Consider the following 27,996-nt stretch of genomic DNA (forward strand, 5'->3'; position numbering starts at 1 on the left):
TCACCACTCCTCCTCATTCCACTCAGTATCATCACTCCTCATTCCACTCAGTATCATCACTCCTCATTCCACTCAGTATCATTACTCCTCATTCCACTCAGTATCACCACTCCTCATTCCACTCAGTATCACCACTCCTCATTCCACTCAGTATCATCACCACTCCTCATTCCACTCAGTATCACCACTCCTCATTCCACTCAGTATCATCACCACTCCTCCTCATTCCACTCGGTATCATCACCACTCCTCCTCATTCCACTCGGTATCATCACTCCTCCTCATTCCACTCGGTATCACCACTCCTCCTCATTCCACTCAGTATCATCACCACTCCTCCTCATTCCACTCAGTATCATCACCACTCCTCCTCATTCCACCCAGTATCATCACCACTCCTCCTCATTCCACTCAGTATCATCCCTCCTCATTCCACTCAGTATCATCACCACTCCTCCTCATTCCACTCAGTATCATCACCACTCCTCCTCATTCCACTCAGTATCATCACCACTCCTCCTCATTCCACTCAGTATCATCACCACTCCTCCTCATTCCACTCAGTATCATCACCACTCCTCATTCCACTCAGTATCATCATCACTCCTCCTCATTCCACTCAGTATCATCACCACTCCTCCTCATTCCACTCAGTATCATCATCACTCCTCCTCATTCCACTCAGTATCATCATCACTCCTCCTCATTCCACTCAGTATCATCATCACTCCTCCTCATTCCACTCAGTATCATCATCATTCCACTCAGTATCATCATCATTCCACTCAGTATCATCATCATTCCACTCAGTATCATCATCACTCCACTCAGTATCATCACCACTCCTCCTCATTCCACTCAGTATCACCACTCCTCCTCATTCCACTCGGTATAACCACTCCTCCTCATTCCACTCAGTATCATCATCACTCCTCCTCATTCCACTCAGTATCATCATCATTCCACTCAGTATCATCATCATTCCACTCAGTATCATCATCATTCCACTCAGTATCATCATCACTCCACTCAGTATCATCATCACTCCTCCTCATTCCACTCGGTATCACCACTCCTCCTCATTCCACTCGGTATCACCACTCCTCCTCATTCCACTCAGTATCATCACCACTCCTCCTCATTCCACCCAGTATCATCACCACTCCTCCTCATTCCACTCAGTATCATCCCTCCTCATTCCACTCAGTATCATCACCACTCCTCCTCATTCCACTCAGTATCATCACCACTCCTCCTCATTCCACTCAGTATCATCACCACTCCTCCTCATTCCACTCAGTATCATCACCACTCCTCCTCATTCCACTCAGTATCATCACCACTCCTCATTCCACTCAGTATCATCATCACTCCTCCTCATTCCACTCAGTATCATCACCACTCCTCCTCATTCCACTCAGTATCATCATCACTCCTCCTCATTCCACTCAGTATCATCATCACTCCTCCTCATTCCACTCAGTATCATCATCACTCCTCCTCATTCCACTCAGTATCATCATCATTCCACTCAGTATCATCATCATTCCACTCAGTATCATCATCATTCCACTCAGTATCATCATCACTCCACTCAGTATCATCACCACTCCTCCTCATTCCACTCAGTATCACCACTCCTCCTCATTCCACTCGGTATAACCACTCCTCCTCATTCCACTCAGTATCATCATCACTCCTCCTCATTCCACTCAGTATCATCATCATTCCACTCAGTATCATCATCATTCCACTCAGTATCATCATCATTCCACTCAGTATCATCATCACTCCACTCAGTATCATCATCACTCCTCCTCATTCCACTCGGTATCACCACTCCTCCTCATTCCACTCGGTATCACCACTCCTCCTCATTCCACTCGGTATCACCACTCCTCCTCATTCCACTCGGTATCACCACTCCTCCTCATTCCACTCGGTATAACCACTCCTACTCATTCCACTCGGTATCATCACTCCTCCTCATTCCACTCGGTATCACCACTCATCTGAAACGTTCAGATGATCCAGTTTCCTTAGTAATTGAAGGTAGTACTATAATAGTGATAGCCTGAAAAGTTTGTGAGAAGTTATGAGAAGCTTAATCGCCTGCCAACCCTCAATTTCCTATCGTACACTGTCATTCTCCCTGTCCAGACCTGTGTTGTAGTACTGTATGTTTGTGGTTTAACTGGGGTATTTCATGCTGGGCTACAAGGCTCAGGCTATCACACTGGGTGTGTAATGTATTTCTGAACGGGGAGTTGTTGTGTACACCTAAGCCCAGCTGGTGCTTTCACACTGGCTGTATGCAGTCAGTGCAGGCAGCACCCCTCTGCGTGGGGGGTCGTGAAAAGCCATTGTGCTGCGTGACCTTGTCTGCCTGGATGAAACGGATGCCCCACACAGGTCAAGACAGGGAACCACTGCTCTGTGTCCTGCCCACCAGATGGCCTCTCTTTCTTGGCATGTTGTGCCATTTCTGTTTTTTGCTTAACATAGTGACGAATGCCAGTGGGACTTGGCATGCTTTCTCGGCATGGTGTGTCATTTTTGTTTCTTTGCTCCACATAGCGATGAATGACAGTAACTACAGCCGCTCTGTGTGTGTGTGTGTGTGTGTGTGTGTGTGTGTGTGTGTGTGTGTGTGCGTGCGTACGCAGAATCAGTTGTGTGATCCGTTAAACGTAACACACAGATGAAAGGGGAGTTGAGAGAAAGAGAGCCTTGGGTTCATTCATACCACCCTTTTTTTCTCAGGTGGGTCAAAGGTTGAATGAGTCATGGGTCAGACAATTAGTAAGGCGAGCTATAATCTGTTCCTGTCTCTGTGTGTCGTAGTTACATGTGAAACCATGTAACGCCAATGTAGTCATGGTTTTCATTGAGATTTCTCATTCAAGCACTCACATCTCGACTAGTTACTAGCTTGTCTATCAGAAGTACATGCCTTCTGACTGATGGTCACACGCCTTAACCTCCCTGTCAGAATTCTGTGTTGTATGCAGAGTGGCGTTTTCTGCTTCAGATGGTGGTTAGGCTTTTTCTGTTCTTTGCGAGTTGGCCTCGCTCTCTCTGACATTCTCTCTCCTTTATCTCTCTCCTTATTTCTCTCTCTCGCTCTCCTTCTTTCTCACTCCTTCTTTTTCTCTCCCCCTCTCGCTCTCCTTTATCTCTCTCCCCCTCTCGCTCTTCTTTCTCTCTCTGCATCTTTTCTGTGTCGATGACTCACGCTGACACATTCGACAGTCAATCTCAGGTTTTGGCAGGTATCTCTCTCTCTCATATGCTCTCTGAACCCTGTCATCAGGTGAACACATGCTCTCTGAAATCATGTGAGCCCTTGGCATGCAGCACCATCCTTTCCCCCGTCTGTCTACCTCTTAACTCTCTTCTTAGTCTCTCTCTCTCTCTCTTTCATCTCTCTCCTTCAGTCCTCCCCCCCAAATGTATCACATCAGGGCATCAGTGGAATGGGAGTGTTTTCAGGAGCCTAAACGTCTCTGAGTGAGACCTCTTTGAAGGTGGGAAGAGTTTGTTTGCGAATAACATGCATTTCATTAAAGCTTTAACACAATGCATATATCACCCCCTGGAAGGGAGTATCTTGTTGACTTAGTCACGGTTACCGTCAGTGTCTAGTGGAATCTTGCATTGTGGTGTCCTCCCTCTGTTGGAGGTGATGGGATATGCTTGGCCAAGCCCTGGCGTTTTATAAGCTCTTGGAAAAGCAATCGCTGACAGTGAAGTGGCGGCTATGGAGATAAGAATGAAAAGCCTGGGACTGAGCACCATTCCTCTCTACCTACCTACCTTCCAGCTCTATTCTATCTGTCTGTAAATTGATTGCCCTGGTCTGGAGTCATGCTCAAGGACTGGTGTATTTGTCATGCTGCGCCTGAGGCTGGCAGAAAGCCATGAATTTCTCACATTAAGAGGGTGGTTATTATAAGTTATTTGAATTGTTTTTTTATTTGTATTTATTTAACCTTTATTTAACTAAGCAAGTCAGTTAAGAACAAATAATTTTTTACATTGACGGCCGCCAATTGTGCGCCGCCCTATGGGACACCCAATCACGGCCGGTTGTGATTCAGCCCTGGAATCGAAACAGGGTCTGTAGTGACGCCTCCAGCGCTGAGATGCAGTGTCTTAGACCACTGCGCCACTCGGGAGCCCTGGTTACAATATGGTACCAACCATGCTGTACTCTGATAGCGCTCAGACTTGGCTACTGTTGGGTCGTGTTGGTAGGCTTAACACAGTTAAATAGATAAATATTGATTAACTGCGTTGTCGTAACACTAAGTCTCTCCAGCGCTAGATAACTTCTGCAACTTACTCATGCACCCTCCCAGCCAGTGCCTGTAGTTTAGGGGTCATAACCTCGGTCTCCTGGATCTTGGGTCAGTGGTCGCTACTCGAGGGAAAGCAACCTACAGTTGAATGTGTGTTTACACCTGTGGCAAAGTTGTGGTCCCCTCTTGTGTTCTGTTCAGATAAAGAAGACGTCAGAGGCCACCCTGACCACCATCCAGGATATGGTGACCATCGAGGACTATGACGTGTCCGAGTGTTTCCACCACAGCCGCTCCACCGAGTCGGTCAAGTCCACCGTGTCGGAGACCTACCTCAGCAAGCCCAGCATCGCCAAGCGGAGGGCCAACCAGCAGGAGACGGAGCAGTTCTACTTCATGGTGAGTGGAGCGCCCGCTAATGGCAACCTCTGGGTTATGACTGGAGAGAACTGGTCAGGGTCATATTCATTGAACACAGTAGCAAACATTTTTTCAGTAAGTTTTGTACTGACTTTGAATTCAGACTGACAGTCGCTATAGAAATTGCTCCTGTTGATCGATTGGCTGGAAAATATGAATACATGTGGACAACGTTGGATCGTTGTGATCCGTGGTGTCGTGATAGTAGTTGTAAAGTATCTTAGTAATAGAGCATGTGACATAAATATGTGCTCACTGTACTTGTTTTTCTAGTAAAATGCTGATTTATATTATGTATTCCCTCTCTGGGCAATGTAACTCTGACACAAAGCTCTCCAAAAGTATATCTTCCTTAGTGAGCGACTAGGCTATTCTCTGTTATTGTGTCCTCCTGGCTGTCTAAAGATGGACATGGTGCGATAAAGCTTTTTTTTTTTTTTTTTATTATTATTTATTTATTTTTTTAAAACCTCCCATTGTCGTTGTGTCCTTTGCCCTTGGCTGCCTTATCAGAGATTGGTGTCTTAAGGGCAGGCAACGCTCACTTGGCTCATCAGCCCTAGTAATTACTCTGAATTCTCCACAGAAATTCCGGGAGTTTCTGGAGGGCAGCAATCTCATCTCCAAACTGCAGGCCAAGCACGACCTGCTGAAGAGGACTCTGGGAGAAGGTAAGGGGTCAGAGACCCCAGTGTCATGGCCTACTTCATGTCTGTCTCCCCTCGGTCGGTCCATCAAGACAGGAGGAAAATGACTGGGCTTGGTTTGGCTCAGTTAACTAAGCAGGTTTCCATATGTATTAAACAGTACACTGACTCAAATTCTTGGCTATTGTCTGTTTTCAGTGGGCTGGGGTTTGTAAAGGACCTCCTGGCTAAGTGAAAGAGAAAGATTGCATGCACTTTCTGAACAAAATACTGTGCTTTAGAACTCAGCTAGTTAAAAACATACTTGGTTGATTCTAAAATGGTCCATTTCAATCTCCTCTGGATGTGGTAACATTTCCCTTGTGCTACTTTCTCCATCGGGTCTCACGACTGAGAAATAATCTCACCATTAGCGAGCCAAGTCAGAGCTAAAGGGACTGCTGCTGTATTATCCCTCTTAGAGATTGATTAGCGGTTAGCTTAATGGCCCGGCAGCATTAGCGCATATTACTGTTATGTCTGGGGTCCCTGTGTTCTACAACGGTGGTATATCTCCTCAAGGCCTTTGACTAAGCTTCTGTCAACACTGAGCTGCTCCTCCTGTTCCTGATCGCAGCAATAAAGGCTGCTCCCAGGGTGGTCTCAATCGGTCGGTCTTTGTCAATCTGTTGACTGTACAGGGAGTTGAGATGGAGAATTGGGATCCCTTGGCTCGTCACTATGACGAGCCAAGGGACCCTGCCTTCTACAAAGCTTTCAGTTGCGGGAGTGTGTGTGTGTGTGTGTTACTGTTTGTGAGTCGTCATGCATCTTTATCTTTTATTTGTATTAATTTTAACCACCCCCTCCCCTGGTTGGAGGACCTGGTGGAAAACGTAAACATTCAATATACATACATATAGCCTCTTCCTATTTTTACTGGACTCCCAAGTGCATCGGCAAATCCCGCTAATCTTTTGGCCAGCAGCATACCACCCTGCATACCACTGCTGGCTTGCTTCTGAAGCTAAGTGGGGTTGGTCCTGGTCAGTCCCTGGATGGGAGACCAGATACTGCTGGAAGTGGTGTTGGAGGGCCAGTAGGAGGCACTCTTTCCTCTGGTCTAAAAAAATATCCCAATGCCCCAGGGCAGTGATTGGGGACACTGCCCTGTGTAGGGTGCTGTCTTTCAGATGGGACGTTAAACGGGTGTCCTGACTCTCTGAGGTCATTAAAGATCCCATGGCACTTATCGTAAGAGTAGGGGTGTTAACCCCGGTGTCCTGGCTAAATTCCCAATCTGGCCCTCAAACCATCACGGTCACCTAATAATCCCCAGTTTACAATTGGCTCATTCATCCCCCTCCTCTCCCCTGTATCTATTCCCCAGGTCATCTCTGCAAATGAGAATGTGTTCTCAGTCAACCTACCTGGTAAAATAACGGATAAATTAAAAATCTTAATTCCACCCCTCAGATGTCCACAGAGTAACTGCTCTTTTACCAGTATTTTACCATTTCCTTATACAATACATCCTTCAATTTTACTGTGATGTGTCACGAGGGTCTTTACCCTCTCTTTTTGTACCATGTCTACTGAGATTGCCCTAAAAATCAATACTCTTTACCTAAGAGTATAATAATGAGGCCAAAGGTTATGGGCAGATGGCAGGGCTGCATCGTGCTTTACTGAGCGTGTGCACAAAGCACTGCAGTGTCTCGGGGACGTGTCCCAAGTCTCATCTCATATCCCCCCTCTAATCGCTCTCTCTTCCCCTTTTCTCCCCTCGATCTCCACAGGTCACAGAGGGGACTATATGACCACAAGGTAAGACACTACCACTATCTCATATACAGACCTCTTAGGTTTTACTAAGACCCTTTATAAGACTGAGTTGTCCACATTCAGTTCTTTAAAAACCTTCCCCAAAAGTCATTGTACTTTCCATTCCGAACACTATTTATCATTATCCTCCTAGAGTCAAATTTCCAATAACGTCTAGACACATTTACACTGGTTTGTAAAGAAAATAAAAGTTAGGCATCTGAAAAGTTTCTCCCTTAGCACTATGTGCACAGTGAAGAAATCCCTACTGTACCCTAACTCCTGACCTTGGAGAGATAGAGAGCAGAGAGAGCAGATGTTACTGCTCTGGACTCCCCTGGGATTTAATTTGCCATATGCCTAGCATGGCATGGAAATTATTCCGAATCCCCCCCCCTTTGAATTTTCTGAGATAGCAAAGCAATGTTCTTTCACAGGGGGAGAGAGAGGGATAAATACTGTCATTTGCATGCAAATGCACTGTGTGTTAGTATCAAGATCAAAGTCCCTTTGGAGGGATTATTTGTGACCCACCACCTGGATTCAGTCCTAAATTTGAAATGGCGTTTTTACATTGGATAAAAGTAGAGACTCAGAGCTAGAAAATGGTATATCACTACAGTTAAGGAACAATGGGGAAGTAATTCTGCTTTGAAAGTTGATAAACTTGTAACCCCATTTTTTTTGAAAATGGCCCCTGAATGTTTTGGTACACCGACTGGAGAGCTCTTCTTTTATCAACACCCATTCAGCATCGTTCACACCCTTTAAAGCCTTAGCCCCACCCATCTCTTTAAGGGTTCACATGTGAGGCCATTTGCTAAACAGAGTGAGTACGGTAGTGTAGTAAATAACCAAAGATTTTCAAGACTAAACGTGGTGGAAGTTGAAGCAAAAAGTAGTAGTAAAAATACACTCTAGTCCTTGCCCTGTATCCTAATCTGATTTTGGTGCAGGTCATGTTCTTCGCATTACCGTCTCTGGTAAACAGAAACTATATCAAATATAAATGTGTCACATGCACAGGATACAGAAGGTGTAAACAGTACAGTGAAATGGTTACTTGCACAGTGGAGTCTTTGGTTTAGACATCTAGCTAGCTAAACAATGAGCCATAATCCCAACTCTAATGCCGCGTTGTATGTACACATACTTAGAAGCTCATGTTATAGACAGAAGTATGCTACATGGAAGACCAATCCGAAATTATCTCTCGGCATGTCCAGCCCACTCATTATCTCAGCCAATCATGGCTAGCGGTAAGGTTGTGACTTTTTCCATGGCTAAAGCAACTAGGCTCGTAATTTGACCATTTTATTTGTATTTACAGATGGCATACAAGTTTGTTATTAAGGCACATGAATGTTCACATGTACCATTTCTGCCCAAAAAATGCATTTTGATAATTAAAATGTCTCGCCTGTGAAGTAGTGAGGTGAAACGGATCACATTTAAAGTTACGGGTGATTCTATGAATAATGAAACATTTCTCTCCACTTTAAGCAGTCTGATATATTGATTGTTTTGACACTTTGTATGTGGAGTAAAATGGTTTACTCCACATACAAACTTATAATTACGAATGACAACTTAGACATATAAACAATGACTACATCTCATCTGCCCAGACCCACATGCTCACACCCCCATCCCTAGTGCCTGTATTGTTGTTTGTAACCTGGCCTTAAATTGTACCAATTAGTTTTTCTCGGTTGCCCATGCTATTTCAATAATAAATCATTTGATTTTTCCATTGTTTTAATGATGGCAGATTGATTGACTTCCTACTTTTTAGTATACAATATTTCAAGATGAGAGATGAGAAGAGAATTGTCCAGCCCATTGTGTATCTCACTACACCCCCATATGACATGTCTTGAAATATGCAGACAGACGGATTAAAACAAAGTTTACATTGTAATACTTTTGACAGCAAACTTTCTAGGTCCGCCCACAACTTCCGGACTTCACAGCATTCCCAGAGAGCATGGATTGAGTCATTCCTTTTACACTTGAGACATGACTCTGCCATTGTGCTGTAGAACTTGTCAATTTTGTCTCTTGTATAATAAATTCTCTATATTACTTCAGACTGGATTAAGCGTACATTTTAGTTAACTGTCATTTCGTTAGTTATGCTCCATGAGCATTTTTCTCTTGCCTATTCCAGTGGAAACTATGAGATTGACAGTAGTTAATATCAGTATGGGTAGGGGAGCAACGGGGGATGACTAGAGGGACAACCCCGCTAGTAACTGTCGTGAGATTACTGAACTAACTCACGGGACAACCACCCCCGCCCTGGGTGCCACACACACCCTCACCCACCGGGACATGTCGTGAGGTGGATGCTACCGCACGGCGCCCCCTCACACTCCCCCCAGCAGGCCTGTTATTTTCATGACCTTTTGATGTTTGGTGGAAAGGAAAAGGAAGGATATCAAACCCTCTAACTATAGGAGTTGGTGACCGCTCAATGAGACTAGTGGGGATATCCGATCGGGGCCCAGCATCATTTCACGACGAACACTCGGAAACTCTCAGAACAGGCTTATCGGTCCCTGACTGACCCCATAAGCGACAACACAACAAGTCACTTTTTTGCCATAGTTTAGAAAATGCGTGTTTACTTTGTCTGAGCATCTGGACTCTCAATGTCAGAATGTTTTACCAAACTATCTACACTGTATGTTCATGGTGGACGATTTCTCTAGCTTCTGTAACAGCATCTCCATCTTCTAGGCCTCCCAATGTGCCGCCAAAACCTCACGGTGGCACGAATAGGAGAGCTAGGCCCCGCTCGGTCTTTAACGTCAAGTTGTTTAATGGCAATCTGGAGTCCTTTGTCAAGGTACTGGTCAAGTCCGGCCTCGCACCGCGACCGACCGTCTCTCCGACCGTTACCATAATGATGATCGTAACTCAACCACTCTCGCTTGGCCTTTTTCCTGGGGTTTGATCATTACGCCGACTACAACTCTGTGGTTCTATTTTTTTCTGGGTTTTCTCTGCAGCTGTGTAGTCTCAAACGCTGGGGAAGCACAGAGACAGCATTGGTACTGACAGGGTGAATCCAGGGGAGGTGGAATAATGGCAGAGCAGAGGGCACGCGATAACAGAGTGGGGGGGGTGAAGGAGGAGAGGATTGAGGGGAGATGTTTGTCTCCATCTTTCCTCCGGAGTCCATGCTGTCAGCTATGGCATTGGTATTTCTCCCTCTCTTTGTCTTTGTCTTTGTCTCTCTCTCTCTCTCCCCCCCCCCCCCCTCTCTCTCTCCCCCCCCTCTCTCTCTCTCTTCCCCCCCCTCTCTCTCTCTCTTCCCCCCCCTCTCTCTCTCTCTTCCCCCCCCTCTCTCTCTCTCTTCCCCCCCTCTCTCTCTCTCTCCCCCCCCCTCTCTCTCTCTCTTCCCCCCCCTCTCTCTCTCTCTCTCCCCCCCCCCCCTCTCTCTCTCTCTTCCCCCCCCTCTCTCTCTCTCTCCCCCCCCCCTCTCTGGCATAAAAGCAGCCATAGTCAGCAGGATATATGTGACAGCCAGGGGACGGTGGCCAGAGTGATAAGGGATTCACCACCTCATAGTGCCCTGCTGTCCTCCCTGTTCCTTCCCCCGCGTTTGATAGCCGCTCTGTACTCAGTGAGGGCTGGGCTCGGCTGTGGTACTGTAGGTGGCTGCTGTGGTGATTTAATCTGGGTTTCGCCTCTCTCTCCTCCTGCTCTCTCTGCTTCCTTTTATTCTTCCTTGTAGCCGTGGACGACGGAACTCGCACGCCAGACACCAGGTAGGGTGGAGAACCTGGAGTCTAAAGGGACCGATCCCTACTGCTGCCTGTCTGTCTATATTGACTTCCCTCCTGTCTGTTTGTCTCCTTTTCTGCCCTGCCCCTAACACCACTGCCACTTCCTGTCTGTGAAAACCTTGGACCTGTGTGTGTTGATGTGCACTACTAACTCCCTGGAGGTTTGATCTGAAAGACTGAACTGCCCACATCTATAGATTTCATTTGATATCCTAAATCCTTATATCCATGGTTGAGCTGGATACTGAAGTATAACTTGGCCCGTACCCAATAAATTCCACATCTACCCCGTTCTTACAATTTGGCTCAGATTACATTGTACAATTATTAGAATACCCAACAGTTATTTTAAACCTTCCAACATCTACATTGATAGTATATGTTGGGAGAAATCCAATACCCATCTGGCTTAGTGCTCACGTCACATGTGATTGTATTACATCAGCATGCACTATAGTGGCCCAGGCCCTGTCCATCTCCGCTACGGAGCATTGGTAGCCGGTGATTCCTGGAATCCTGTCATGATTTCTGTGTTTGGGGCCGTGTGTATATATTCCCTGGGGTGAAAACAGAGCCAAAACATTATTAGAAGCTTGTAAGAGTTCTCTGCCTTAGCAGAGAGATGGCAGCTGGTACTTCTGCAAAGTGTAAGCTACTCTCTGAGGGAGGGAGGAATGTGTTTTCTTTAATGCAGTGTTCCCCAATGGTCAGCCCGTGCCCGGTGCGTTTGTTTGGCCCCTTAAGTTTTCTGAGCAAACACAAATAATACAGTACCAGTCAAAAGTTTGGACACACCTACACATTCCAGGGTGTTTCTTTATTTTTACTATTTTCTACAATGTAGAATAATAGTAAAGACATAAACTATGAAATAACACATGCATTTCAATTAACAGGTGTGTCTTAAGTTAATTTGTGGAATTTATTTCCTCAATGTGTTGTGACAAGGTAGTGGTGGTATACAGAAGATAGCCCTATTTGGTAAAATACCAAGTCCATATTATTGAAATAACAGCTCAACTAAGCAAAGAGAAACGACAATCCATCATTACTTTAAGACATGAAGGTCAGTCAATCCGGGAAATTGCAAGACCTTTGAAAGTTTCTTCAAGTCGCAAAAACCATCAAGTGCTATGATGAAACTGGCTCTCATGAGGACCGCCACAGGAAAGGAAGACCCAGAGTTACCTCTGCTGCAGAGGATGAGTTCATTAGAGTTAACTGCGCCTCAGATTGCAGCCCAAATAAATGCTTCACAGAGTTCAAGTAACAGACACATCTCAACATCAACTGCGTGAATCAGGCCTTCATGGTCAAATTGCTGCAAAGAAACACTACTAAAGGACACCAATACGAAGAAGACACTTTCAATGAACTTTAGACCAATGGAAATCTGTCCTTTGGTCTGATGAGTCCAAATGTGAGATTTTTGGTTCCAACTGTCGCGTTTTTGTGAGACGCAGAGTAGGTGAACGGATGATCTCCGCATGTGTGGTTCCCACCGTGAAGCATGGAGGAGGTGTGATGGTGTTTTGCTGGTGACACTGTGTGATTTATTTAGAATTCAGGGCACACTTAACCAGCATGGCTACCACGACCTTCTGCAGCAATAGGCCATCCCATCTGGTTTGTGCTTAGTGGAACTATCATTTGTTTTTCAACAGGACAATGACCCAACATACCTCCAGGCTGTGTAAGGGTTATTTGACCAATAAGGAGAGTGGTGGAGTGCTGCATCAGATGACCTGGCCTCCACATTCACCCGACCTCAACCCAATTGAGATGGTTTGGGATGAGTTGGACTGCAGAGTGAAGGAAAAGCAGCCAACAAGTGCTCAGCATATGTGGGAACTCATTCAAGACTGTTGGAAAAGTATTCCGCATGAAGCTGGTTGTGAGACAATGCCGAGAGTGTGCAAGGCTGTCATCAAAGGGTGGCTACTTTGAAGAATCTCAAATATTAAATATATTTTGATTTGGTTAACACTTTTTTGGTTACTACATGATTCCATGTTATTTCATAGTTTTGATGTCTTCACTATTATTCTACAATGTAGAAAAAAGTAAAAATAAAGAAAAATGTGTAGGTGTGTGTGCCTGTGTGTGTGTGTGCCTGTGTGTAAGTGTGTAAACTCAACATGTGAAGTGTTGGTCCCATTATTTCATGAGCTGAAATAAAACATCCCAGATATTTTCCAAATGCACAATTAGTTTATTCAAATGTTGTGCACAAATGTGTTTACATCCCTGTTAGTGAGCATTTCTCCTTTGCCATGATAATCCATCCAGCTGACAGGTGTGGCATATCAGATTAAACAGCATGATCATTACATAGGTGCACTTTGTGCTGCAGACAATAAACGCCCACTCTAAAATGTGTAGTTTTGTCACACAACGCCACAGATGTCTCAAGTTTTGAGGGAGCGTGCAATTGGCAGCCACCTCCAACGTCGTTTTAGAGAATTTGGCAGTACATTAAACTGGCCTAACAACCACGCCAGCCCAGGACCTCCACATCTGAGTTCTTCACCTGCGTGCTCGTCTGAGACCAGCCACCCGGGCAGTTTCATATTTTAGAGTGGCGTTTTATTGTCCGCAGCACAAGGTGCAGCTGTATAATGGTAATTCTGTTTAATGAACCTCTTATATATGGATTATGTTGGCAAAGGAGAAATTCTGACTAACAGGGATGTTCACATATTTGTGCAGTTTTTGTTGTTGAGGAATTAGCTTTTTGTGCGTATGGAAAATGTCTGTGATCTTTTATTTCAGCTCATGAAACATGGGACCAACGCTTTACATGTTGTGTTTTATATTTTTGTGAAATCACCAGGAAATTAGCTTAATTAAATCAGGTTAATTTAATTTAGAAAATCTGTTCCCAACTATTCCCACGCATAAAGACTCATCCCAATGTAATCAAGGGTTGAAATTATTATGTTTTTGTCAAATACTCAATCTGTTTGGGAATCTTGAGGTCAGTTTGCACTGTACAAATGATTTATAACAATGTTCAAGTCCCCCTTCCATCCGGTCAGGGAAAAATCTGTCCCCGGATGAATGTAATTGGGGACCCCTGCTGTAAAGGGACAGCTCCTCCTCTTCCCCTTTCTCACTCTCCACTCCATAGGAGTGTGTTAGTAGCACCGTTACATAACCTCCCATCACTTATCACTCCCAAGTGTGCTCGAGTGTTGACGTAAAACATTAACATGATAAAGGGGCCATTTCTTTTGCACCTCTGGAGCCCCGTAGAGTTGTATTGGGTAAGAGGAACACTTGCACAGGCTTGTCGTTGTGGTCAGTGAGTCACCACTGTAGAGTTAGTGATCTATTAAACTCATGGAGATGTTGTTGAGGGGAGTGAATGGTTCTACAGCTGCAAAACTCCAGTCCGTCTCTGTAAACTTTCAATATGATCATTAGTAACACTACTGTAGTCCCTCTCATGCCTATGACAGACGGTATAATGTCTTATATAGTTGTTATAAAGGCTTTATAAATGCATACATAAGGGGGGCTTCAGTAAAATGTTACCGATCATTATCAGTCCAATGGTGGACATGCATGTAGATAAAAATGTGTGTGTAAAGTCTATATAATATGTTGCGTCGGAGGTCAGGATGATCCATCTATCACTAATGACATGCCATTCCTCTTGTTGTGAAGGACTCTGGACAAGCTATCCCCCGCGTGGTCGAGAGCTGTATTCGATTCATCAATCTGTATGGTGAGTTGATCACCCGTGACTTACTAATATTTCGCAATGCAACAGCTATGGTTTTCTTTCAATTTCACAACTCTTGCAGGCCAACCAAGTGTAACAGTCAAATTGCTATTTGGTGCAGATTTTTCTCTTTTTAAAAGCGTGAATTGTGTTCAACCTGTTCAATGTTTAACCTGTTCAATGCTTGACCTTTCCAAGTTTGGTCAAATGTAACATTCTGTCAATTTCAGTGTTCATTGTTTGCGTGTGTCCATTCTTCCCGTGTCAGTGTTAGAATCCGTTTAATTTTAGTCCGTCATGGGAAAGACTACGCAGATACCATCTTGCTTACTGCAACCATCCATACAGCCAATGGGATGCAACCGTAGAGATGTAGAGCGATCGCAACATTGTATCTGTCCCTTTTATTGTATCTGTCCCTTTTTTTGGTGTCTGTGAGCACGCAGGAAGCGCCATTGAGGCCATCTCCATTTTGAAGTAGTCAATTTCATTCTACTACTTCAATGAGTTGGTAAACAAACTGAAAGGGTGTGATCCCTCCTGATGACCTGGATGGAATTATGTGATCCTTCCTTAACCCATAGGAAGTCCCACCCAGTTGACTACTTCAAAATGGTTGAAAGTCCTCAATGGTGCTGCCCATGCTATAACAGGCTTTTGGGCACCTGAGTTCTCTATACATCTCTTAACGATGCAACACACACTTCCTTCACACACGCTGTCAAATAGGTTAGTTAGGCTATTACTGTAAGTAACGTTAATAAAACTCCTACAGAACATGTCAGCTTAATCTTTTGACGCTAATGACCTCTTTCCATGTTTTGCGGACACCGGCAACGTCTTACAATACTGGGGCGGCCGTCTTGTGACGGGGAAGACATCGGCTAATTAAGCTCTGCGCTAACCTCTGACCTATCTCCTTATTAAATCCCGGCTGGAGGACACTTTAGTGAGACTTGATTGCGGTCTCTCTCGCTCCTGAATTATCTTTAATTGGAAAAGTGAAGTGTGGAGGAACGGGATGTGGCCTTTTAGTTGGGATTTAAACTGGCTTTTTTCACTGGTGTTTTTTTTTGTAATGGCTGCCTGTCATCATGAACTAAGTGTGTGTGTGTGTGTGTCTCTATCTCCTCTCTTTCTCGCTCTGTTCTTTGTTCTCTTCAGGCCTTCAACATCAAGGGATATTCCGTGTGTCCGGGTCTCAGATGGAAATCAATGACATAAAGAACTCATTCGAGAGAGGTGGGATGTTATTAACATGTTACAGTCAATTGACACTTCACACATTTTGAAATGAATGGATATGAGTGGACTTTAATTGATTATATAATACTTTTGAGCTACAGACTTTGACTTGGTCTAGTTGCCACTTCATTTACTATTTTAAAATCATTTGTTTACACTGGTAGGAACTTATCAAATGTATTTCTAAAGCCCTTCTTACATCAGCAGATGTCACAAAGTGCTTATACAGAAACCCAGCCTAAAACCCCCAAACAGCAAGCAATGCAGGTGTAGAAGCACGGTGGCCAGTCCTCTTCTGGCTGTGCTGGGTGGAGATTATAAGAGTACATGGCCATTATTAAAGCCAAATCTTTCTTTAAGATGTTCAAACATTCATAGATGACAAGCAGGGTCAAATAATAATCACAGTGTTTGTAGATGGTGCACCAGGTCAGTACCTCAGGAGTAAATGTCAGTTGGGTTTTCATAGCTGACCATTCAGAGGTTGAGACAGCAGGCGCATTAAAAAGAGTGAGTGACGAGGGAGGAGGAGAGAGCTGAGAACAGCAGGTCTGGGACAAGGTTGCATGTTAGCCGCAGGCAGAACAGTTGAAACTGGAGCAGCAGCACGACCAGGTGGACTGGGGACAGCAAAGGAGTCATCAGGCCAGGTAGTCCTGAGGCGTTGCCAGTGTGTAAGTTTAACTTCCTTCTAGTGAGGGGAAATCACATCATTGCCTGCATACATATCCCTCACATACACTTATCGGTCTCCCAGGTAACGACCCGTTGACAGATGACGAGAACAACCACGACATCAACTCAGTGGCCGGTGTTCTCAAACTCTACTTCCGGGGCCTGGAAAAGTCCCTCCTGCCCAAGGAAAGATTTAACGACCTCCTCTCCTGTATCAGTAAGTTGTTTTTTTTTTTTTCAATTTTACCCCTTTTTCTCCCCAATTTCGTGGAATCCAATTGTTTAGTAGCTACTATCTTGTCTCATTGCTACAACTCCCGTACGGGCTCGGGAGAGACGAAGGTTGAAAGTCATGCGTCCTCCGATACACAACCCAACCAAGCCTCACTGCTTCTTTACACAGCGCGCATCCAACCCGGAAGCCAGCCGCACCAATGTGTCGGACACCGTGCACCTGGCAACCTTGGTTAGCGCGCACTGCATCCAGCCCGCCACAGGAGTCGCTGGTGCGCGATGAGAGAAGGATATCCCTACCGGCCAAACCCTCCCTAACCCGGATGACGCTAGGCCAATTGTGCGTCGCCCCACGGACCTCCCGGTCGTCAATAGCATGCTGCTGTGTTACCCTGTCTTTGTGCCCGGGTGTGAATAGTACCACTGTGTGTCCTTCGGTCTTCTCCGCTGACTAGAGCATTCATGGGATGAGCTGGGACACGAAGCTCACCGTACAGCCTGGTGTTGGGTGATGAAATGTAGAAAGGCAGAAGTACAGTAGTGTTTACATCAAACCAAACAGTGGTGACTTTGCTACTCTCACACAGACGGCCATATTGTTCTCTTACCGTAACAGTGGTGTGACACGGTCTGACGTAGTTCAGTCAGGCCTTTGTGGGATTCGCTCTGACCTTATAAGATGTCATGTGAGGGCTTTGAGGGTGGACTAGTGGAGTAGCCACTGTTGTTCAAGAACAATAAACTGGCTAGTGTGAGTCACATGTACTGTACTCGACGTGTGATGTAATGCCTTTGGTGGTGTGTGTGTGTGTGTGTGTGTGTGTGTGTGTGAGTGAGCGAGATATGGCATTGGCTTACACTTGTGAGGGATGGGGATTCCCTGTTGTTTACATTCTCTAAGGCCTAACATACCAGCGCTTGGAGAGTGGGCCTCATGCCCAGCCAGCAGTCTCCATATGAATAAAACCCTGTCTCCAGCACAGTGTCAAGATTGGACAAACACACGTGTCTGTACATGAGGTTGTATAGTTGCACGTTTCTGCCTTGTCTGTCTACTGTCTTCCACAGCGAGTGAGGTGGGGTGATCGTGAGGAAAGAGCGGGGGGGGGGGGGGGGGGGGGGGGGGCAGTTCTTTAAATAGCATCCTTCTGAAGTGTTCAGGAACCATGCAGAAGAGAACTCACGTAAGATGAATAACATCACAAGTATTCCCTAAAGCCCATCTCCCAGATGGCCCAAACTCGTTTCATGGTGACAGCGCTATTTCAGGAAGCCATCGTCGTGGCCAATGGAAAAACATGAAATGGGCTGCTTTGGAACAGAGGAGATGGGCGGGTTAACGCGTAATTGAGCAGCGCTCAACGCTTTGTATGATCGTTCTGACACAAGACTAAAGTTTTGTGAGATGCTTTGTCATAATTATTGCAGCAGTGACAAAAAATGGATCAATACGGCAGTTTATTTAAAAAATGTTCTTCGCAAGAGAGAATCAAGAGGGAGATGATAACAGAGAGAGATACAAAGAGAGAGAGAAACAGTGCGAGGTACATTTGTACTTTCGTCCTTTAGTAGACACTCTTGCCCAAGCACTTACAATCAGTGCTTTTTTTAAACTAAAGTAGGTACGCATGCATGTGCACGCACGCTCCCTTTCCCATCTGTTAGTGTCACTTTCTTGTGATATTTAGGGCAGCAACAGAACTGGAAACGGCAGCATTTATTCCAGTGTGATTTATAACTGTGGAATTGTCCTCAATGATATTTCTAACGGTTTTAAGAACCGTGAGTATCCTTACTGGTATTTGGAGCTGCTCAGAGCTTCATCTATGGTTAGTAAGTATTTGTGAGGGCCCATGAGATTGTAGCCTGATTAAACCAGAGTGAATGTAGCATTCAATCTGGTTCAACCAGGCTATAGAGCAGGAGCCTGCAACAGGTGTGCCATATCCAGCCCACAAGTGATTTCATTGAGAGGGGGGGTTGTATTTGAGTTTTTGGTTGAAATAAAATTGTAAAAAAAAGACAAGGAATATTATAGAAAATCTGTTCCCAAGTACTACTCCCCCCCCCCCCCCCACCCCACCCCCAACAAAAAAAGAGAGACATGGGATCGTGTCTCAATGTAATCAAGGTATGAAATATTGTTATTTTAAAATACGCAGTGCACAAATTATTATAATTATGTTCTGGCCCCCCTGCTATAGAGAGTTGGGCCTTATTCTAATGGTCTCGCCCTTAATATGCTGCTTACAGCTGCAGGCACACTGGGTATCAATGAGTGAGTGGGCACATTCAGATGGATATCCGCCATTAAATATGCAGCCCTGCAAAGTGGCATGTCAGGCACATTTTAGAGAAGATCAGGGACGACGCACAGACAGAGATTGTCCCTGAATGTCACCCGATTCACTGTGACAGGAAGACTTTAATCAGCTTAATGGCTGATACGTTCGCGTGTGTGACACACACACACACACACACACACACACACACACACACACACACACACACCACCTCGGACACATGTATTTTAAATAGCTTTATGCATACTAATAAGAAATATAGGTCAAGCTAAAAACTGTTCAACCTGAATCTAAATCATTGTAGCCTAAATGGCTCCGGTCTGTATTTACATGATGTGCAATAGTGATTGATTTAATACATCTCTCCCTCTCTCTCTCTCCCGCTCGATCGCTCTCTCAGGAATAGAGAACCTGTATGAAAGATCCCTGTACATCCGTAAGATCCTCCTGACCGCCGTGCCCAGGTCTGTCCTCGTCGTGATGCGCTACCTCTTCGCCTTTCTCAACCAGTAAGTCCTCACCAACCAGTGCAGGGTCATATTCACTAGGCATCAAACGGATGACAATTGACTGCAAGGGACTTGTCCAATAGGAAACTCCAAATGTTTGTTTTCCATTGTGTGCCCTAATGAATAATATAACCCAGGCTTGTTCACTAACTCTTCATTATTTGATATACCATTAGTAAGTACAAAACACACATTGACTGTACTACTGTATGGGGGACATGTAAGTCAATCACCAAGTAGCCCTAAACTTGAACCTTTTAAGATCATTGTAGAGTACACTCTGGTTTGAAACTGTATGCAGAGAGCGGGAGAGAAAATGATAAGCTAGCGTTAAGTTAGACGTGTCCACTAATAAGGAGTGACTGGAGAGATGTATTCATTCCTTAGTAATTTACTCTACCTGAAAGGCTGTCATTGTTCATTCACTGTTTAGGTGATACAGGGAGGAGCGTCATGACGCCGTGAACTCCTTTAGGTTATTTCAAGGTTGGAGAATTGATCACTACCCAGACAGTGAGAGGATACGCAGGCTGTCTGGTGCCTCGGCTGAAAATACAGCTGTACCACGGCTGAACCCATTTCTGTCTGTACACAAACAAATTAAAATGCTGTGTTTTGTGAAGGGCAAAGTTGTCTTGTTGACAAGATTACGCCAAGTTATCTGTGTAAACCCTGTATCTTTCTATTCCCCCCCCCTCCCCCAGCCTGTCCCAGTACAGTGATGAGAACATGATGGACCCCTATAACCTGGCAATCTGCTTCGGCCCCACCCTCATGCCCACGCCCAACATCGAGGACCAGGTGTCATGCCAGGCGCACGTCAACGAGGTCATCAAGACGGTCATCATCCACCACGAGACCATCTTCCCCGACGCCAAGGAGCTGGACGGGCCCGTCTACGAGAAGTGCATGGCCGGGGGAGACTACTGGTGAGCTGAACATAGAAATGTAATTACTAGAACATAGACCTGAGCTTCGAAATATAACTACTAGAATGGACCTGGATGAGCCCGTTTACATGCATAGCCGGCGGAGACTACTGGTGAGGTCAGGGTTCCCACTGTTCGACACTATGAATTCCACAAGTTTTCAATGTAATGTGTTAAATTCCCTGACTTTCCCTGTCTGAAATCAAAATTTCCCTGATATTCCATAAGTTCCCTGACCTGTGGGACCCTGTGAAATGATTGAGTGAGCAGGGTCACCCGTTTAGGGGGTCAGGGGTCATTCGTTAGTGAAACCCGATACGGGCAACTTGTGATGATGTCATTTAGACGAGCTTCACAGATGTGCAAGGTGAGGTGTTGGCCGGGGAGCTCTTTACAAAGTCGTGGGTGTTTTTCTCATTCCCATCCTGTGATTGTAGTCTAACTCCGGCTCGCAGCCAAATGACCCCTTCATAAGGGACATAATGCTCCATGCTGCAGGTATGTACGCACGCGGTGTGGAGCCCGTCCAAGGGCCACAGCTGTCTCAATACATTATTAGCGAGAGTTAATGCAGCTAATTAGGCTAAATGATGAGGTGTCTTTGGTGAGAAAATATGCGTTCGAGATCTTGAATCTTTCGGTATCTGCCTCGACGAGGTGAGACGGACTAAACGATCACCGTAAAGACCCTTCATCGGGGTAGAGGAAAGGAGACAAGTCACTTGGCAAGGAAACTGTCATCATTATAATGTTAAGTAGTGGAGCACGTAGCCCTATGTTAAAACAGAGCAGAGTAAAGTTCCCAAGCCAACTAGCTCCACAGCTGAGCAGCGAGAGGTTAGCGTCATCTACCCCCGAAGAGCACTAGCCCGGTCCCACATCTGTTAGTGCTGTATTGACAACTCCTTAGCTTTACATATCGGCCTTGACGAGGTCAGTAAGGAAACTCTAACCTAAAGTGCAGCACATAGAAGTACAGTCCATTAAAACAGACCAGAGTCAAGACGTTCCACAGCTGTGAGGATGACAGCCTATCACTTGCTTCCTCTGACGAGCACGTCTCTCTCTCTGTTTCTCTGTCCCTATCTCTCTCTCTCTCTCTCTCTCTCTCTCTCTGTTCCTTGGCGGAGTGTTAGCGTTAGCTCCGCCAGAGCTAATCACCAGTCACAGCCGTCAGGACGCCGTCCCTGACCGAGGCACATCAAACCCGTGGAGATTTTCTGTCTTCGCTTCCTCCCCCAGTGGGTGATGGAAGGCGGGTGGCGGTGGTGTGTTACCCTGGGAAATGGCGCTAAGTGCCAGCCGGGGGTAATCTGTGGAAGATGTAAGGGGTGTTAGTTCCAGGTTCATGCCACAGGGTTCCTGGGGACATTGGCTGAAAACAGATCATTCAAACCCAGGCTGTGTCATGGGAATACTGCCGATGCCCTCGATTTGTGCATATCAATAGTCGGTGGCTACCTCTTAATGTGGCTGTAGATGCATCTCAGCCGTCTAAAGTCCACTGCTTGCCTGCTCCCCTTCATCTACACTAAAAGTATTAGACGGTCGAGATCTATATGAGGTGTTCCACTTACCAGGTATTTGCTTTCACCAATCCAGTCCAATGTCACATCAGTGCCCGTAGAAGGAAAGGAGACGAGGAGGGGAATCCACTTCACACTATTAAGATACGCCCATAGGCTGAAATGAAATTGAGTAGCTGGTACGGTTGTATCCATGGTAGCCGGACCCTGACCCTAACCTATAAACTCTGACCTCTGACCCCCCACACACACACAGTGAGAGTCCCTACAGTGAACATGGGGCCATTGAGGAGGTGGACAACGAGGGAGGGACAGAGACACATACCAGCGAGGACGGTGAGTACCCTTCAAGCACCCTCGTAAGGCTATGATGTAATGACATACCAGATGTGAACATCATGGGAAAAGCATACACTTTCTTAAACCCAGAGCACACTGGTCTGTGTGGATAATCCTGCCTTTCAGCCTGCTAAATGGAATGACCTTAAAGGGGCAGGGAACTGGACACCAGAGATGTGGGTGTCTATTGATATTCAAATGATTTTTGCATCACCATCTCCCCATGGGACCTGGGTCACACGCTGGCAGCAGCACCCCTCCTCCCAGGCCCCTGCTGCACCCCCCCTCCCAGGCCCCTGCTGCACCCCCCCCCCCTCCCAGGCCCCTGCTGCACACCCCCCTCACAGGCCCCTGGTGGGCACTTCTGCACCCCTCTGGACCCCTTCGGGTTTAATTTTTTGGGGGTCAGCCCATAGAATTCTAAAGAACTCTTAATTCTATGGGTTGGCCACTCAAGTATCCCCAGCATATTTAACTACTTTTTGGCGAGTTCTCAATCGGTTACCTTTTGAACTCCAACCTGGAATGAGGAGTGATGAGGATGAATGATTGTTTTGATGTGAGAGTTGGTCTATACAACTTCAGACTTTCCAGACTAGCATAATAATACCATCTGTATTGTCCCTGCTTTTTAAATTACTTCACCATGTGTTCATATGATAGGCCTCACTCACACCAGCCTCAGAGACACAAGCAGCCCCCCCCCCGCCCAGATGTCTGCTTGCTCTTCCACCTGGTCTGTTGGACCTGGTCTCAGACGGGGGGGTGGGGGTGCGATGGAGTTGCTCTGTTCCAAATCAAACACACTGACTCACTCCCTCAGCGGACTACTAAAGGTTCAGGTGGCCTGAGTAGAAGTCCAGAAACCGGTCGTTTCTCAGGGAAACGTCACAGAAACCTCACGAAACCTGGTCAATTATGTTTCAAAAATGTTTTTTGGGAGGGCAGACAGTGTGGGCGGCAACTCTTTCAACCCGAACTTCCAAACCCTTTTCGTTTCCATGGTAATAATAAACACACGTTAGTAGCCTAATCACAATAATAGCCATTTATCATCAGTCTGTAGACAGAATTTATACAAGAGCTCCAGGATGGAAATGTAGGCCATAGTTCTCATTACATAGCTTTACTAGCACACCATCTTTCAGTCAGACACATTCATCCACATGTCCATTCCAACTAATGAAGACACCTGGGTCGTGTTCATTCGGCTTCTAATGGACTATTTTTTTTTTGCTGCAAAACATTTAAAAACCGTTTTCCGTTAAATGCCCTAATGAATGACACCGGATAGTACAGACTAGGGCACGTAGGCTACATCACAGTTTTCCATTCTAAAACTAGAACACACATTTTTAGCGATCTATTGCAAAGCTATTAATTAAGGACAAGCAAACCTTAGGTTCATATGGTTTCTAACTCGGGCTACCATGGTTTTTGTCCAAATATTGTCTCCCTGTCCGTTTGAGCGGAAGCCCTTTCTGACCCCTATGTTATTGTCATTCCCGGTGGGCCTATCAAGTCCGTTCACAGGCCTATTGTCCCGGGTTAGTAGTTGAAAATACTTTAGGATCTTACTCAGATTTACAGAGTCACTGAATGATTTGTTTCTTTAGTGTTACCGTATGAAAATGTACAGTTCTGCTGTATGACGTCAATGTTAGATCCTAGCTGTATTCAGGGATTCAGGGATTAAGCTCACCTCTGTAACTAGCCAATAAGGGTGAAGGGTGTAGCTGCAGCCCAATATGGCGACCAGAGTGTGAGTGTGTCTAAAGGAAAGGAGTGGGTGTGTGGAAAGGAGTGGGTGTGTGGAAAGGAGTGGGTGTGTGGAAAGGAAAGGAGTGGGTGTGTGGAAAGGAAAGGAGTGGGTGTGTGGAAAGGAAAGGAGTGGGTGTGTGGAAAGGAAAGGAGTGGGTGTGTGGAAAGGAAAGGAGTGGGTGTGTCTAAAGTACTCTGCTCTATGTTGAGCTGTGTTAAAAAAATATATTTTTTTAATTATACAACGGACATCTGTTTTGAATCCAGAGGATGTCTGAATCGTATTTCACTGTTTTACACAAATAATTGTACGATTTCAGTTTTAAAATTTACTTATTTTTGTACTTTTTAGTACAAAGTAGTAGTTAGTCTTGTCCCATCGCTGTAACTCCCGTACAGACTTGGGAGAGGCGAAGGTCTAGAGCCATGCGTCCTCCGAAACACGACCCTGCCAAGCCGCATTGCTTCTTGTCCCACCGCTTAACCCGGAAGCCATCCGCACCAATGTGTCGGAGGAAACACCGTACACCTGTCGACCTTGTCAGCATGCATTGCGCCTGGCCCACCACAGGAGTTGCTAGTGCGCGATGGGACAGGGACATCTCTGCCAGCCAAACCCTCCCCTAACCCGACAACGCTGGGCCAATTGTGCGCCGCCTCATGGGTCTCCCGGTCGCGACACCATGATACAGCTGCCCGGTGGGAAGCACCTCAGTTTGGCAGGCACGTCGATACAACACTGGTGCACTAGTCATTCGCACCGGCTTATCGACCCGTTCTGCAGCCCAATCAGCCGCACAAACTCTTCAGTGGCAACAAATGTGCCCAGTTAGCTGATTCACTTTCCATACACCCACTCGCCCATACTTCGTTCACCATATTGGGCTGCAGCTACCAATACTTGAAATAAGGCCAAGTGCCCTCCTCTTCCCTCCCTCTCCCTCTTTTCCATTCTTCTTCCCCTCCCCCTCAATCCCTCCTCCGCTTCCCCCTCAATCCCTCCTCCGCTTCCCCCTCAATCCCTTCTCCTCTTCAATGCAAATGTGTCTGTCCTCTTTACTCAGGATAGAGAGGGAGAGAGAAACTGAATAAGAAAAATAAGGAAAGTCATTCCACGTGTTGGTCTAAGTAGCTGTCCGGAAATTCCTTTGGCTGGGAGGCTCAGCCCCCGCTGGCGTGTGTCAGAGCCCATTTATTCTGATGGACTATACCTGAAGAGGCCACATTTACAGACCTGACACCAACAACAACCCTCTGTCTGTGTGGTCATGTAAGGCAGAAGAAAATCGTTTACAACCTACTACGTCCCAGACAACCTACTACGTCCCAGACATTGTAATTTCCCCGTGTCTGGTAACTCTTTCACATGCTACAGACAGAACTCATTCTTAATGAACCGCATCCCATCAGCTCCTGCAACACGTTTCTGGACGGCAATGACATGCACGACAACGCTGCATAATCTTTATTTAGACGGCCATTTCTCCCTCCCTGTCAATACATTGGTGTACCCTCTTCTGGTATAACACTATAGGGTCAAAAGTGATTTTTATCTCCGCGTGCTGTTTCATGTCAAACCCTGGTAGCTGAATGTTGGGACAGCTGTGGTTGGAGTAGTGCATTTTCTCTACCCAGTGTAGTATACACTGAAAAGGTCATTACTTTTCCTCTAAGAGAGAGACACACACACACACACACACACAGACACACACACAGACAGACACACCCACACATCTGTCTCTGATCAGAATGGTGTGTCCTGTTCTGTAGCCATGCTGTAGCCATGAATAAACAGGACCTTAGATTTATGTTTGTCTGGAGAGCGAGGTAACGAGAGAGAGTGGATTCATTGGGGCCTGCCTGGCTGCTCTTTTTCTGTCTCTTGCGTTATTGATTGTAGCCATATCTCACTCCCAAGGTTGCAGTCCCTATTCGCATGCATGCACATGAACACTGAGCAGAGCGAGCCATGGGGCTGCTCCACCTGGGGTGTAACGGCATCCTACCCTGTACGGTTGTTCATCTCAGTGTGTAAACATATCTGGAGTAGGGCTGTCAAACCATTCAAATAATTGAATTAATGACATTAGTTAATTGCGATTAATCACCGTTTTTGAATTTGCTCAAATTTGGAAAGATTTTTCCATTTAAAAAGCAGTGCATTGAGTTAGACATGCTATGCTTTGACTGTAAGGGACGGAAACACAATTATCTACATCAGAATGGTTTAATAACATTTACCATAAACAACACCAAAGTCACTAACATATGGAGCATTTTATAGCTGTAGCTATGTTTCAGTAGTCCTACTCCCTCTTATCAATGTTTCAGTAATTCTACTCCCTCTTATCAATGTTTCAGCAGTCCTACTCACTCTTATCAATGTTTCAGTAATTCTACTCCCTCTTATCAATGTTTCAGCAGTCCTACTCACTCTTATCAATGTTTCAGCAGGCCTACTCACGCTTATCAATGTTTCAGCAGGCCTACTCACTCTTATCAATGTTTCATCAGGCCTACTCACTCTTATCAATGTTTCAGCAGGCCTACTCACTCTTATCAATGTTTCAGCAGGCCTACTCACTCTTATCAATGTTTCAGCAGGCCTCCTCCCTGTTATCAATGTTTCAGCAGGCCTACTCACTCTTATCAATGTTTCAGCAGGCCTACTCACTCTTATCAATGTTTCAGCAGGCCTCATCCTCCATGTTATCAATGTTTCAACAGGCCTCCTCCTCCCTGTTATCAATGTTTCAGCAGGCCTCCTCCTCCCTGTTATCAATGTTTCAGCAGGCCTCCTCCCTGTTATCAATGTTCTTGAAGTTTTTCACTTGCACACAGCTCTCGCTCTCTCTCTCTTCCTCCCTCCCTCCACCCTCTCTCTTCCTCCCTCCCTCCACCCTCTCTCTTCCTCCCTCCCTCCTACACCCTCTCTCTTCCTCCCTCCCTCCACCCTCTCTCTTCCTCCCTCCCTCCTACACCCTCTCTCTTCCTCCCTCCCTCCTACACCCTCTCTCTTCCTCCCTCCCTCCTACACCCTCTCTCTTCCTCCCTCCCTTCTACACCCTCTCTCTTCCTCCCTCCCTCCTACACCCTCTCTCTCCCTCCCTCCCTCCCTCCCTCCCTCCCTCCCTCCCTCCCTCCCTCCCTCCCTCCCTCCCTCCCTCCCTCCCTCCCTCCCTCCCTCCTACACTCTCTCCCTCTCTCTCTCTCACACCCTCCCCTCCCTTACCCTCTGTCCTCCCTCCCTTACCCTTTCCCCCCCACACCCCCTCACCCTCTCCCTCACTCCCACCCTTCCCCACTCCCTCCCTTACCCTCTCTCCTCCCTCTCACACCCTCTCCCTCCCTCCATCTCTTTCTCTCCTTCTCTCCCTCCCTCCCACACCCTCTCTTTCTCTCCCCACAACCTCTCCCTTTCTCTCCCCCCACACCTCTCTCGCTCTCTCGCACACCTCTCGCTCTCTCTTTCTCGCACACCCTCTCACCCACTCCCATTGACTATAATATTGATTACTGCATTGTTGGGAAAGAGCAAGAAGGGCATTTCACTGTACTAGTGCTTGTGACAATAAAAATGTGAAACTTGAAACACACACCCTCTCTCACATACACACATGTACCTATGGAGAGAGAGAGAGACGTCCTGTATTGATCTCAGATCTGTCACCTTTATTAAATCAGACAGACTAAATTCCTGCTTGTCACATCTCATTGACTCCACAACACGCCTGTCATTCCCCAGGAGGGAGAGGGGGAGAGAACCGAGATACATGTGGAATC

The 27,996-nt window shown here is 46.0% G+C and overlaps 1 protein-coding gene across 2 annotated transcripts in view; it reads left to right on the forward strand.

The window, feature by feature from the left end:
- srgap1a (SLIT-ROBO Rho GTPase activating protein 1a) overlaps positions 1-27,996 on the forward strand; it is a 152,568-nt gene that overhangs the window by 98,542 nt on the left and 26,030 nt on the right. The window contains exons 9-18 of one of the 2 annotated variants that reach the window (XM_036977675.1): positions 4,503-4,700; positions 5,308-5,392; positions 7,147-7,174; positions 9,914-10,022; positions 14,635-14,695; positions 15,857-15,934; positions 16,695-16,829; positions 19,550-19,658; positions 20,363-20,587; positions 22,370-22,449. In XM_036977675.1, coding sequence (XP_036833570.1) covers positions 4,503-4,700; positions 5,308-5,392; positions 7,147-7,174; positions 9,914-10,022; positions 14,635-14,695; positions 15,857-15,934; positions 16,695-16,829; positions 19,550-19,658; positions 20,363-20,587; positions 22,370-22,449 — 1,108 coding nt within the window. Of the gene's footprint in view, positions 1-4,502; positions 4,701-5,307; positions 5,393-7,146; positions 7,175-9,913; positions 10,023-10,913; positions 10,948-14,634; positions 14,696-15,856; positions 15,935-16,694; positions 16,830-19,549; positions 19,659-20,362; positions 20,588-22,369; positions 22,450-27,996 lie in introns of both variants that reach the window. The other variant, XM_036977679.1, reaches the window with a different exon arrangement.

Source organism: Oncorhynchus mykiss, chromosome 1, assembly GCF_013265735.2.
Source record: "Oncorhynchus mykiss isolate Arlee chromosome 1, USDA_OmykA_1.1, whole genome shotgun sequence".
Classification (NCBI taxonomy): Eukaryota; Metazoa; Chordata; class Actinopteri; order Salmoniformes; family Salmonidae; genus Oncorhynchus; species Oncorhynchus mykiss.